We start from the raw sequence: 15,182 nt of genomic DNA, 5'->3' as shown, positions 1-15,182 counted from the left end.
ATATGTATTTAAGATCGAAGAAGTTAAAACAATAAGATCGAATGTCTTGCATATTGATTATTTAAGAGTCGGCTTATCTTGTAAAACTTTGAGGAAGAAACTCGGTGTCTAACACTTCATCATCCACACACTTTATGATAATGAGCTATTTATTTGTCTTCATAAGTATTAAGTTTTAATCTAAAACAAAGGACTATAACTATCCTCCATTGTCGAGATTTTGAACCATCTCCATAAATCAATATTGACATTATGGATTGATTATTTGAAAATCAGACATACAACAAATGCAAATTCTCCGAAGGTGTTATTACTTTAGTATGCATGAGAGATTTGTTTCCAAACTAGCAAAGTATATGTTTCCCCATGGGAGCACACATCCAATTACATGACATTGTCAGAAAATATATTTTTATATCTATTAATACATTTCATTCATCCATTTTCCTTTATATAATATATATGCCATATACTCCTCATTGGACTACAACATTTACATCTTAGATGACCACACGCCTCATCCATATAGGTGTCTTTGGAGACATGTATTGGGGTAAATAACCTAATAACCAACTTCCTCTCTGTGTTCAAGAGTCTCCTATCATGAGACCTAATTTCCAACTTGACCTTGTGATTTCTCTCCTTGAGAAAGCCTATCCTCTATCTCCTTTGCCTTTGTATAAAAGAAGTCTTGAGTACTAGTCTCCTTTTGCAAGGACGAAGTGGGTAAGTCTTTAATCTTACTTTCGACATTCTTATTAACTGATATTTGTGCTATATGAATATTCCTGCCACCATCTTTTTCGGAAGTTAAATGGTTTTTTGATTGATTGCTATAAGCACATCGTGGCGATGCTTGAGTAGACACACACACACTTATTTTCAATCTTTTATTAAAGCCATGTATATATGCTCCCTGCATCAAAGTTTCATCAAGTCGTGAGTATATAATATAACGACATCACATTTATTTTACTACCACAAGCACACATACATTCACCAAAGGCTCTTCCAATACCATCTTGATGGTGTCATGGCTTCAATACAATTTTAAAGAAAACTATGAGTAATAGACAAATTGTTATTACTTTATTCTTGTGCTATTAAAAATAGAGCCAATGAGAATATGCCCTCTAGTAGAAGTGAATAACTTCACAACAAGTATTCCTTCGACAATACATGCTCTTCTTTATAAACAAAAAAGAGTGTCACACACCAAAACACGACATTCCAATGTTGTTGTTGAAAGCATTTCAAGAGAAAGCTCGTTTGAATCATAATTGATCAATCCAAACATAAAAAATGGAAATAACACCCTAAAATTTTGGGTATTCCATAATAACCCTAATTTCTATCAAATTATTCAAATACCTCTAGGTTTAAATAAACATTTAATGAAAATATCTCCCTATCCCCAAAAAATGGAACTTGGGTATTTACAAAATATCCTTAAAATTTCTATAAAATTTACCAAAACACAACACTTCACCTGCCATAATGCCCCTGATTTTTGTCAAATCACCTCAAAAATATATGCCCAAGTTTTCTATGGAAGTGACAAAATGCCCCTTGGTTGTAATAAAAGCTACCAGATAGAAGTAGCCTTAACAAGATCACCGCTAACTTTCTATTAAAATAAAAATGAAGCGAAAGAGTCCTATGTTCTATAAGAGTTACAAAGAAATGTTGCAAGGATGATCTCTTTATTTCTCTCACAATGTTTATTACGTAAAATGTTGAGCATCATATCATTCACTAAACTATCATCTAATAAGTCATATTGGACCTATGAACACTAACAAAATCGCTCTCTCTCTCTCTTGTAGAAACAAAGTATAATTTATGCTCACCATATTCCTTGCAACAGTAGAGGTTGCCATTGTTTCTTTCTGTCTTTCTTCCTCCTCCTCCTATTCTTAATTGCTACAAATGAACCTTCACTTATATACACTTTTCGATGAGAAACATATTTATTTTATATTATTATTATTATCATTACCATCTTATCTTGCTTTTTATGTCATGTTATTATTTTTCGAGCATTATTTTGTCTCTTATATTTAATACTATCGACATCATCATTATCTACTCACGGTATTGCTCACTGAACAATCAACTTGGTTGACATATTGTAATTTGTATATATATAATAAACATCAGAAATTAGCATCTATTTGGTCTGTTCTAAATTCAAGGTCACATGTAATACCTTTTTATTTATATGGCCCCAACAAGTTCACGTAGCTCGTGACATCTTTGTAAGTAGTCTAAGACGACATTCCTAGACAAATAGTGGCAATATTGTTTTCAAATGAGACACACGGTTACATTGACAACTAAATTGAGGAGGAAAACTTTACAACTAACTAGCTTGAGTCATAATACTTTGTTATACAAATTTGGCATTGTACTCTACCCAAAAGTGTCTGGTATTACCTTTGGTAGATAGTCAACCTTGTAATTTGCAATAGAAACATTAAGCATGTTGCTAACCATACAAACATGAACTCTCAATCATATATTTTTTTGGAACAAATTACATCTGATATATCGGTTATGATAATTTATTGATGCTAGAGATATTTATGCTCTAGGTGTTATACGAAGCTACAAGCATTTTAATTTCATGTTATGCACATTTTTTTCTATGATGAGAGTTCATACATGTAACTAGAATTTGAAGACATGGAAGCATGAATAATCGGAATTCCAACACTTCATATAATAACATATTTTTTTGTATTTTTCTTATGTTGGTGCACTTTTATTACTGTCCAATTTAAGTAAGGGTTAACTCCACAAATTGCCTAGGTTTATAATAGTGTGTTGATTTTGCATTCTTTTATTTATAGATCATTCCAAGATTCCCCATTTGACATCATTCCAACTTATCACGAACCAAATAAAGGTTGTAATGCATGTTTTTGGAAAAACAAAAAAAGGTTGTAATGCATGAATGTTTGGCATATTCACATTTATAGATATCCTAGTTGTATCATTTATATTGACTCTAAAAAACTTTGGTACAATTTCCTGTACAGTCCAATAATTTGTTGATTTTGCATCGTCTTGCTCTATTTAGGATATCATGGAATTGCCTTATCATTCAGCCATTTTTGTTTTGAGTGCAATAAGGTGGGTATGTAACATTAGGTGTTGAAGCTCTCTCTACGATCATTTATACCAATACATATTTGAACAGTTCATGTAACTTTAGGTCCAATAGGTCATACTTGAATAAAATAATGACAATCTTCATACATCACATAAGCATATCAAATCCTTGTAAATCTTTTTCAACCTCGCAATGAAACTCTCTATACATATGTTGTCACATGGAAAATCAATGTGTTAGAGTGCTTTCAAAATTTTAGGCAAAGACATATATATATACATATAGTCGTAAAGTTACACGTCGTTGAGATACTCCAATAAAATCATATCACATTTGCATTAATCTAAATATAAGGGAGTTAATGCATTAGCAAAGGCAAAAAGGTTGTTAGATTATTAAGTCAAGGGACGATTCTATTATATATAGCTCTTGGTATGGTATGGCATGGCATTAAAGGATTACATTCTTGTTAGCATATTGGTACATGTGATAATAGTTCTTAAATGATAATTGTGTGATAGTTATCATCAATCACAAATGTAGGTACATAAATGCATGCAAACTAACCTTTTATATACTTCCTCCAAATCTTAGGATAAATATGCCTTTAATGTTCCCTATTAAAGGGAAAGTGTATACATGTTACAAAAGGGAATCATATTGTAAACAATAAATAATGATAGAAAGGTTGCTTGTTTTCATTGATCAAGAGGCATTTTGATTGTATAAAGGAGTAGTGATTGGGACGTCGCTATATACCTAAATAAATGCATTGTAATGTTTCAAATGTAACTTTGAATGCCTCTTAGAGATATGTAAAGTCATTGGTTATATTCTCTCTCTCTCTCTCTCTCTCTTCTCTCTCTCTCTCTCTCTCTCTCTCTCTCTCTCTCTCTCTCTCTCTCTCCTTTGATCATATTCGACCATGCTTTCCACATCTCTTCGATCGAGCCTAATCCTTGCACGAATTTCTCTCACAACCATGATGTGCACTCTCGATTGCAACATTCATTGGTAAAGTTCTTGAACATCGAGAGTCACTACTCACCTTCACACGTATCATGTGAAATGTAATATTTTTGGTCTCATAGGTCATATTTGACCTTCGAAGTCGATAATATAATCTATCTATCCCCTAGTATAGAAGACCATATTACTAGAAATTAAATATGTAGGAAGTCATAAGTTGCAAATGATGTGCTAACTCTATGTTATGCAATTGACAAAAAAACGTATAAGTGAGGAAAACCCAAAGCGGTGAAAACTATAAGTGCCACAACCTTGCATGTCAAAGAGCAAGAACTTCCCCAAATTTGAAGAAAATGTTGCAACCTTGCATCCCTCTCTCTCTCTCTCTCTCTCTCTCTCTCTCTCTCTCTCACACACACACACACACACACACACACACACACACACACACACACACACACACACTTCTGAACGTGCACATGCTTCTTGATTATCTCTTGGTGCACAATAAAGGCAAAGCATCTTGCTAGGGTATAAATTCATCCAATTCAAGAGCATTTTCTTATTTCTCTAGATGTAAGATAAAATATAGTGGCTCTATTTGAAGTGATGAGGTATGGAGAGTCTTTAATGATGACATCATTTTGATTATGAATACTTGTTGATGAATATGTTTAATCAACTTATGCTAGTTCAATATATTACTTTGGTATTTGAGTGTTTCTCCATTCTATATTGTTGTGGAAATGGAATTAGGAAAACATTGACAAAGTGTCATGAAAAGGATATTCAAGAGAGGGAATTGGGAGGGTGGACGAGAGATTCAAATTTTTATTATTGTATTATTCAATATTTATTTCCAGGTATTGTGCGTGTGTTAGAGAGAGGGAGGGAGGGAGGGAGGGAGAGATTTTATTTTCATCTTTGGAGGTCAAATATGACCTATACGAGAAGAAGTGTGACACTTAATGTAGTACATATGTGCAAGATTGAGTTGTGACTCTTGATGTTTAGGGATTTTGGTAATGAAAAACATTACAATCAAGAGTGCACAATGAGATCGTGGGAGGAACGTGTATAGTTGGTAAACCAAGTTGGCTATATGTGAAAAGCAAGTTGGAATGTAATTAAATGCGCATTTTATCAAATTGTGATACTCTAACTCTTGAAAATTTTAAGGGCAAAATCATGGTGTTAATGGTCTATCTATAATGTCATCCTTCAACTTTAAGGAAATATTAACTTCCTCGACGATCTCTCGAATAAAAATAATGCTAGTTAATGAAGAGCATTCATATATTCCATTGAAATATGTTGTTTCTCTATAGGTTTGGAAAAAATACAATTAATTCATCCTAGGATGTACTAACCCTCATACAAACAACACAATATTGGGAACATGGATTATTCTAGGAAAAAGAACAATAGTTACTCGACTCTATAAGAGGATATTGGGGTTGACTACAACAAGAATGTTTGTTATTCTTTCAAGGTGAATAAATGTTTGTTAAGTAAAGGGGATTGTTAGGACTCATGAGTATCTTGAAATGCATCTCATGTTGATAAGCATTGTGATTTTATTACTTCGATAAATCAAAATCCGTATATCTCTACTCTTTTGGTGCTCATCTATGTGTGAACATTGTGAATCTAGGCATGAATGTGTCATGCGGTTATAAGATTGTGCCATAAAATATTCCTAGTTTGGAATCTTCTTCACATGTGATAGATGTAAGGGCAAGGGAGGCTTCGGAGCTTCATGTCGAGTGCTTAGCTTGGAACTTATAATTCATGAATATAACCTTGCAATAATTTGAGAGTAGGAGTAATGCCAAGCACATGCATACCACTTGGCACTAATCGTGTTGTGGTTTCATGGTTAAGCATCACGTGGTGCAATTTTCGATACAAATAAAAATTCACTAATGGGGGAGTAAGTCTCTCTTGTGAGTTGGATAACTATATTCATGTAGTAGAGAGGAAGAATAATGGATAGGTGATTAATTTATGATTAGTGCTTAGAAACTAGTTAATAAAATTATATATATCTTAATTTCCTTACACTAATCATTGTAGGAAAAATCTCATATAAATTGGCTAAAAAGGTAGTAAGCATTTCCAATGTTGGAACTTCGAACCTCATGGGGTCATTATGCCGATTAAGGCACTACCCACAAAGTGTGGCAGAATGGTCAATGTATGGTGGCCCATGGTAAAACAGTGAGAGAGGGGATTCCTGCCTATAATTGCCAAGCAAAGGGTATAAAACTTCTTGCTTTGTTTGGTTACTTTCTTTTTCATTGGTGGAGGTTTGGTTTATGTGGTCTCCACATGTTTGAAAAGTGTGCTTACCCTACCCAACACTATAGGTATGCATTTTGAATACTCATGTTTGCATAAACATTTTCTGCCCTTAAAGCTAGCTAAAAAGGTACTCCATTTATCTCATATCAGTATTTCCAACTGTCAACTATTTTGGCCTCCCTCTCAAAATTCTCATATGGGAAAAGAAAACAAGAACCATACCTAAAGGCTAATACCCACACATTGTCCCATGAGTCATTACAAATGACATTGTTCCCACATTGAACATAGACATCCATGTCCTCAAACATTGCTTGCGTTATGAATCTTTTTTTTTGCAATGAGTTTCCCCCTTCTCATGCACACAAAGTCGAACAATGACCTAAGTTTTCATGTGCTTTGGTTAGGTTTGAGGTGTTATTATCTCCATTGCATTATTTTCCACGCCATAATTCTTAGCACTGATTATGAATTAGATTGGATTCGCACTTGAGTGCCAACAATAGGTTATAGAGTCATGCTGATAACTTGGATTTTACAAAAGATGGCATCATTTTGAGTGTTTGTAATACTCAAAAAGGTGGAAATTGAGGTTGGCAACTTATCAAGGACGTGGGCAAAATGACATTAGTTAGAACCTTGCAATGTTTCAATGATACCCGATACATTTTTATGTCAAGAGGGGCGGTCAACATGCATTGGATGGGTTTGGATATGAAAATTTCCCTTTTCCAACCTACGCTATTGTTAAATATGTATAGAAGTAAGTAATGATTAAGCATATAAACATTATAATTAAGGAAATAAATGGGTTAACCATGGACGCAAATTACCAAAACACTATTATTAGCAAGAGCCTTGCCACACCATCTACATCTCAACAACATTTTGGCAATTTATCCCCTCTCCCAAAGGAGGTGAGCTACTCCTCCAATTTATACTTGTACTATAGGTCTTCGAGCCACCGCTTGTACTTGCCATGTGTCATGACCTTATGTGAATTGCCTCAATTCTTAAGATGGCCCTTTAAGGTTGTGCATGTAGCAACTCTTTGAGTATGAGTATATTCAACCCAACAATTACCCAATAAAAACTTACATATTCCTAATGTTTGATCTTTTGTATCAAAACCTATGTGAATTCAAATACAAAACTCATATGATTATATAATAGATCAAATATCATATCATTTCATGCACAATACATCTTGTAGATTGCCAATAAACACTTATATATGTTTTCCCAAACAACCATATACTAGGAGGATGAACACATCATAGATCTTATTAGCATTTTTATTTGTGATAGCTATGATAATTAGCATTGTGTTTTAATGGTAATTGCTACATAAACTAAGTAGTTAACAATGTTATCATTTTTCTTTATTGAAAGATTTTCTTCAATAGTATTAAGAAAAAACACCCAAAGGCTACACCTACAACTTTTTGTGTATAATGATGTATAGTAATCCTAAGACCAAATATAGGAACTTGTAAAGGGTGTTGGAATTTGTTGATGTACAGTGTCATGGTGTACTAATATTCAAGAAAGGGTCCATGGAAGTCGATAGTGCCATTGAGGCCATTAACCTACTATAAAGAGAGACAACTTTTCCCATAAGTGAAGAAGCTTCTTCCTTCTCTTATTAACAGTCTCTAGAGAACCATGCATATTTTCATATTGATTGCGGAATATTTCCATCAAGTTCTCCCATATCTCGAGCAATACAAATGAGAGAAGAAGATTTGCTGCATCATAAAGTCAATTACATCTACATTTCCATAATACCCATAACGTTATCGTAGTCATTGTTTTCAAGACCTGGACAGATCACACATTGTTTTGAGGTTGCTGAAAGGGATCAACTAATATCAATCTTCTATTATGTACCACCATGGCCTCAAGGACATCGTTTGCCATACAACATCCAGCTGGAGTGTAACACCACACATTGTTGATCCCCATGAAAACATGCAACCGACATTGATCGTTAGGAATAAAGAAAGGACTTTATTCCATACTCATTGAGCCAAGGTAGAAGACCAAAAGACATGCTTGGTAGTCTCCTGAGCTGCATGGAAAAAACCACATTGCCTAAGATTAGGTGTGACAATCCCTTTCAATGAATGACCAATCGGTAATGCCATATGCACTAATAGCCATATGAAAAGAATAAATTTAGTTGGGTCTTGAAATGACCAAATCCATCTGCAATAGGTTTTCAAATGCAAAGTTATCATTACTTCTAGTATAATCACCTCAAGTCACCAATGTTAAACACTATTTTCTACATTAGACCACAATACTATTTATCACAAACACAACATTGATAATACCCTTAATCACGCATTCGATTATTATAGTGAATACTAATTAGATTAGTAAGTAATAACATCAACGCTAATGAAAACGATAATTAGTGTGTGGTGATGAGTGCATCCACTGTGACAAATAATTGACATTTGGAGCAACGGTTGTGCAAAATATTGAATCTACCCTTTGTAGTTTTCTGTTAATATCTTCAATTGCCTTTGCTTGAATTCTCCTTTTAACCTACTTCTTTTATGGTTATTGTAATGGACAAAAAACTTTCACGATAATAAACTATTCTAATTTCACAACTATCTTTATTGAATTAGAATCTACAATTAGGGAAATTTTTATGAACCTTTACATGTGCAAAATAATGGATCAATTAAAGTTACGACTAGCTCTAATGAATGTGAATTAACAATTAACATTGCCACGTGCAAGCTCAATGCATTAATTCAATCATAGACCTCACATGTGCTATAGATTGTCTTCGACATCAACATGAGTTCAGACACATCCTATCCACAACAAAAGAAAACATGTGATGTCAATAAACCTATGGCAATTGCAACCAATGATGTCGAGTAACACATGCATGAATTCATACTTATCTCTCTCCCTCTCTCTCAACTTTGCCCATGTATTTGTGATGTTACCTGACATCTCCACGAAAACACACACACCCTCACCATTTCAAGTCAACTTGAGTATCAGTGGCCAAACTATGTTATGCGACATTCACATGAATTCACACCCACACCCACAGTTGGTAGCAATGGGCATGTTTCAGTTCAAACTGAGCCGAACCGTTAAGCCATGGTTTAATAGTTTATTGGTTCCAAAATTTTTTAATGGTTTGGATTTTTTATAAACGGTTTGGTTTGGTTCTAAAACTCAGGTTTATAGTTTTTTGGTTAACTTTTTTTTTTACCTTAATAGTTTATTAATTTAATGGTTTAATTAATGGGTTTTTATCGATTTAATAAATTTAACTTAATTGCTTATTTAATTTAATGTAATTTTGTTTATTATTTAAATGTCTAATTAATTTGACCTAAATGATTAGGTTTAATTTTTTGTATGAAATGGTTCGGTTTGGTTTCAAGTTTTCCCTAAACGGTTTGGTTTTAAATGGTTTTGTTTACTTTTTCTTAAATGGTTTGGTTTAAATACTTGAGATTTCAGAAACGGTTAGGTTAGGTTTTTGTTTTATATAAACAGTTCAGTTCGTTTTTTTTTTTTGCCTTGAAACTGAACCGAACCGTGCCCATTGCCCTAAGCGAGGTTTGTAATTGTGAGACTCATGGGTCTAATCTCCTAAAGAAAGGTATGTATCATGTATGTACATTGTAAAGCAATGCACTTATTCTAATTCCTATTATTATTATTATTATTATTATTATTATTATTTAATTCAAACCTTTACCCCTTTGCTAGTAGTAGTGGGTTAAAGGGAGGGGCATAAATGCAGATTATTGAAAGTATGGGCCCAAATCGGAGACTGATCAAACCGATTTGCAGATTTAAAGGAAAAGGAAGAAAGGAAGAAAGGAAGAAGGAAAGACAGACAGGAGAAACGAGGAGGGAACGTCCCCTCAGAAGAACAATAGTCACACTACACCCGTGGCTATGGCTTCTTCAGGTGTCTTCGCCTCTCTCAGAGCATCTCTCCTGGTAAGCTTCTCTCCTTCGGTGTTGTTTTAGACCTCCCTCCTTGCAAATTCAATTCATAAAACTACGCATAGGTTTCCCTGCATTCCTTTCCTATTTGCTTTAAATTCATCGCACATATTTTCTCTGTCCCTTTCCCCTTTTTTTAGGTCTGGTTTCTTTTGGTAATAGCATAATATAGTTTCCTCTGCCTTTCTGTCAGACCATTGAAGAAATCAGAAACAACTGTTTCTTTTCTAGTTCGTATCAACCTTCCTTGGAATGAATTCTTCAGGGATTTCTACGTGTCAATCATATCTATCAGCCTCTCTTTCTTTCATTCTTTTAGGTAGTGCATCAGATCAGAAACGCGCCATTTTCTATCTGAAGTTCATTGATTTCTTTAAACGTTTAGGTTACAACTTGAAAATGATGGATCTTTAAGTTTGTGTTTGCTCGATTAAATTTTTTCACAAGATGCTTTTTTCTTTAACAAATGACGAAGTCTGTAGTTTAGGATGTAGATCCTGATTGGCTTTTTGTGTGCCGTCATGTTCTCATGTCTTCTTACGAGATGAGTCTGGATTTAATTGAACACTTCAAGCCCAGTTGTGCGTTAAAGAGTAGAAAAATGATAACTTATCTGAAGAAAGCTCGAGCTTTTCATGCTTTTTGTAAACATTACTGCCCCTCTGTGCTTTATCTAGTTTAGCACACAAAGTTTGTGTTGTTTTCTAATGGTAATGGCAGACTATGCTAAATGAAACCTCTTTTTACGTTTTGTTTTCTTCTTTACCTTTTGTCAGCGTTCACAAAGAGTAACTGCTGGATCAACTGGCTTGAGGAGATTTTGTACTGCAGATAAACAGGTCTTCCTTGATGTTTGCGATTTACTTTTGAAACTCTATACAGCAAAAGTGTTCTATTTAATGTTGATCAAATTTATTATACAGATGAATGTTCGAGATGCACTGAATTCTGCTCTTGATGAGGAAATGGCAGCAGATCCCAAAGTGTATCTTATGGGCGAAGAGGTAGGTATCATCTTGCATTTATTCTTTAGTAATCCCTTTATAATTGTGACCTAATATTTTAAGAGCATTGGATTTCATTTTTTTGTTTTGTTTGAATACTTCCTAGGTTGGAGAATACCAGGGTGCATACAAGGTAAAGAACAGTTCTTGTTTAATTGTGAATTTAATCATTAGATTGATTTTGAAGCCTCAGTTTATCGGCACGGGGCTTGAATTCAAATGTAGATCTCTAAAGGACTCCTACAAAAATTTGGACCTGAGAGAGTGCGTGATACACCTATAACTGAGGTATGTCTGATACGTTCATCTACCAAACTGATTTATACTAATTCTTCAGTCACAATTTAATTTTTCAACTTGGGTAAGTTTACAGGCTGGATTTACAGGTATTGCAGTGGGCTCTGCATTCCATGGACTCAAACCTATTGTCGAGTTCATGACTTTCAACTTTGCAATGCAGGCAAGTCGAAAAATTATGCTGTTTATTTATTTTGATGTCAGACAATTAATGAAATTTGCATTGGTTCTGTGCTATGCATCCTAAGTATTGTACAGGATTTTGTTTAAGTAAACCAATTGAGTTTCTTTTGTATGTTTGCAATGAGAGTACATACAGTGGAAAAGTTTTGAGTTATTAGGTCACATGTTTTTTTGAACATCAGCCCTTCCGTAGAACCATTTTGTTTTGAATAAACTATACCTTGGGATGTAACAACCTTGAATCCACATAAACAGGATGCCATCTTTTATTCCTGATTGGAATCTGGAGGAACCTTACCTCTAGTTCCATTGTTTTTTATCTTTAATGATTATCCAACAGGATATGGGGGTTAAATCATTGTTACTTCCAGAAGTTATGGTCAACATAAAGGTTAAGATTTCTTTCCTCCATAGTGGTTCCAATACATTTTTGTCAATATCTCAAATATTGACAAATACATTGGGTTTCACATAAATTTGGCATTTATTCACGTTTCAATGATTTTTTGGTCAATTTGCTCTGAGATGGTGCTTAAGGTTTTGGCTTATAAAAGCAAATTCGATTTGTGTATGTGTTCTTACCTTTGGACTTAGGGTCCTATGGCAAAAGAGGTTATATGTATGTATACAAACATTTGGTTTTAGCAATGCATTATACTCATGGGGGGATTTCAAAGTTAGGGGAAACCTACAAAGGATATTTACACGTCAAACTAAAATCATCAGGAGAGTTCAAAAAAATGTAAAGGGATGCATGAAGAAAGAAAGAAAGAAAGATATATTAACATCTTTTAAGAGGCCAAAATGGCCTATAAGACCAAATAAGAGATTACATCTTAAGTGTTGTCTCGTCTTTGAGAACAAATCAAAATAAAATAAATATTACACAGTAAATATAAAAGTAAATAACATGAAAAGAAAAGAAATGAGGGAATCTGGTTTTTGGCACATGTGAGATCCTCAAGTTAGGTATATTGTAGCTTTTGTCTTCGAAAGATCTCTAGCATAGGTCGATCCAGAATGGAAATGTCTCCGAAGCGAGGGAAGCACCTACGGTGGTGGGAGATAATGTGGCTTTTATGTGTCGATGACAAGGGTGTCGAGGTCGTGGTCCATGGGGCCGAGGCCTACGTGCACGGCAAATTGCCATTGCCCGATCAATTGTAACCCCTTTGTTATGTCCTGGTCTGAAGCCCATTTGTGTATCCCGGGGTTGACTTCTAGCATTAGGAGTGATGGGGCTAAAGAATGTTGTGATTGTTCTTTGTGGATGAGCTTGTGTGGCTGTATTCTTCAACAACTTTTCCCGATGTCTCTTGAGCTCTAGCAAGAAAAGTCCTAGGCATCGTTGGTCCTCATATTCCATTACCTTGCGTAGTGGGCCAAAGCCTTGTTTAAAGAGGCAATGGTATCTCCCTCTGATTTCATAAAAGACACTACAATGACAAACATAGCGTTCTTCAGATTCCACTCCTTGATGACACAATTGGCAAATTCTCTCCTCTAGAGGTAGTCATGTATATCTGCCTACCTCAATTTGTAGCTGATGTGATGAAGTTTGCAGCTGCCCTATCACACTACGCAGCGCATAGGATAGATGTATGTCCATATAAGGTGGCCTGATGACAAATCCATCCTCCGATGTATGTAAGAAGTGTGTCTTATAGTGGGCCATCTTTGTACCAAGTGGTATTTTGGGGCTGATCCATGTTATCTTGTTTTCCAAGTTAATAATATTAGTTCGGATCACTCTATTCTTTTCCATTTTGGTCATATTTAGACGGGGACGGTCCAAGCTATATTGGAACGGGGGTAGTGCATTTATACTCATGCCATGTGACTCGAACCATTGCTGCATTTCAGCATACCAAAAATGAGTGTCTCCATTTTTAGCTAGTTGTTTTGATGACATAAGTGCCAACCTTGGGTACCTTCCTTTAGGGAGCTCCCAAAGACGTTGGATAAATGTCACTGATCGGAACGCCTCAGTTATTATAGATGCTGCTCCCATCTCTGCCTGGATTATATCGTGGGGCACTGATGCTTTGCTCCTTATCATGTGAGCAATCATTGACACTAAAGGTCTCTCTAAATCTTTCCAATGATTTGCCTTGTTAAGATTCGGTCCCCATGTCTCTACTCCATAGAGAAGAGTTGGTGTGACAAGTGTATCAAATAACCATAGCTTAGTCCGTGGCTCTTGGAATTGCAAATGTGCACATTGTCTCTCGAGAGCACCAAGGGCTGCATATGCACGAGAAAGTCGGGCACAAGCGGCCTCCTATAAGGAGAACCTAGGCCCTGTAAATGTTACGCCTAGGTATGTGTATGAGCGTTTGTATTCCACCTTTTCCTCTCCCAAGAAGAATTCTGGTTCTGATCTTGTTACCCATGCTTGGGTGGTGTTAAACACCATCACTTTAGTTTTATTCATGTTGATCGACAAACCTTTGTCCGTACAAAATAGTTTTAAGGCATTTAGATGTCTTTGTAGTCCCTTTGGAGAGTCAGAAATCAGCATATCATCAGCATATAGTAATATTTGTATAGCTATACCTGCTAGGTGTGCTCCGGAACCCCCAAATCTCTCTATGTACTGTGATACCTCATCTATATAGAGACCGAAGAGTGTGGGGGATAGTGGGCATCCTCGCTTCACGCCAATTGTGCTAGCCACCGCCTCTGAGAAACCCTTAGAAGACCGCACTTTTCCTGACACAGATTCATAGAGTGCATAGATTCCCCATTGCATATCTATAGGAACACTAAGGGCTTCTAGCCGCTGCATAAGCTAAGCATGTGGCACAGTGTCAAAGGCTTTTCGGAAATCCACAAAGCAGCAATAAATCCTCTTATTGCGGGCTCTGCCCTCCTCAATAAGGGCCCGGAGGGTGAATATGTGATCCAAAGTTGTGAACCCCTTCCGAAAGCCTGCTTGTCCAATTGAACGGCAGCCATTTTGCTCTGCCCATATACTCAATTCTGATTCTAGAATCGAGCCATATAGTTTAGCCAAGTAATGGCCAATCATGATTGTCCTATAGTTGCTTGGCATCATGGTGTCTCCACTCTTGAGGATTGGCACAATGATATGTTGAGTCCATCTAGTTGGAAAACCTTCACACATGGCTCTATTAAAGATGTGTGCTAGCTAGATAAAGTGCTCACCCACCAATCCATCATGATCTTGGGCCTTCCCAAATTGTAGCCAAAGAACTAATGTGGATCGGACTCTGAGTGCCAAAATATTGCTCATTATAGTTTGGTATGCATTAGTCCTATTTAACATTAAATATCATTTGTTTGGAGCAATTCAA

General features: G+C 35.5%; 2 protein-coding genes across 3 annotated transcripts in view; one reads left to right on the top strand and one right to left on the bottom strand.

Moving 5' to 3' along the window:
- Positions 1–332: 332 nt before the first annotated feature.
- Positions 333–1,945, bottom strand: LOC147868769 (uncharacterized). Its single transcript, XM_087334412.1, has 2 exons — positions 1,851–1,945; positions 333–916 (listed from the first exon to the last, which is right to left on the bottom strand). Exons 1-2 carry the CDS (start codon positions 1,878–1,880, stop codon positions 611–613), a joined length of 336 nt encoding a protein of 111 aa, XP_087190538.1. The 5' UTR covers positions 1,881–1,945; the 3' UTR covers positions 333–610.
- An 8,295-nt stretch (positions 1,946–10,240) lies between these two features.
- LOC147868767 (pyruvate dehydrogenase E1 component subunit beta-1, mitochondrial-like) overlaps positions 10,241–15,182 on the top strand; it is a 49,251-nt gene continuing 44,309 nt past the window's right edge. For both annotated transcript variants that reach the window (XM_087323148.1, XM_087323147.1), the window contains exons 1-6: positions 10,241–10,375; positions 11,158–11,220; positions 11,305–11,385; positions 11,492–11,518; positions 11,611–11,673; positions 11,759–11,845. In XM_087323148.1, coding sequence (XP_087179274.1) covers positions 10,331–10,375; positions 11,158–11,220; positions 11,305–11,385; positions 11,492–11,518; positions 11,611–11,673; positions 11,759–11,845 — 366 coding nt within the window. In that variant the 5' untranslated portion in view covers positions 10,241–10,330. The remainder of the gene's footprint in view (positions 10,376–11,157; positions 11,221–11,304; positions 11,386–11,491; positions 11,519–11,610; positions 11,674–11,758; positions 11,846–15,182) is intronic.

This window comes from Azolla caroliniana, unplaced genomic scaffold, assembly GCF_043228905.1.
Source record: "Azolla caroliniana isolate FFs.n. ecotype wild unplaced genomic scaffold, voAzoCaro1.0.p SCAF_1, whole genome shotgun sequence".
NCBI classification, from domain to species: Eukaryota; Viridiplantae; Streptophyta; class Polypodiopsida; order Salviniales; family Salviniaceae; genus Azolla; species Azolla caroliniana.
Note: the sequence above shows the minus strand (reverse complement) of the source record. Positions and strands in the feature narration are given on the sequence as shown.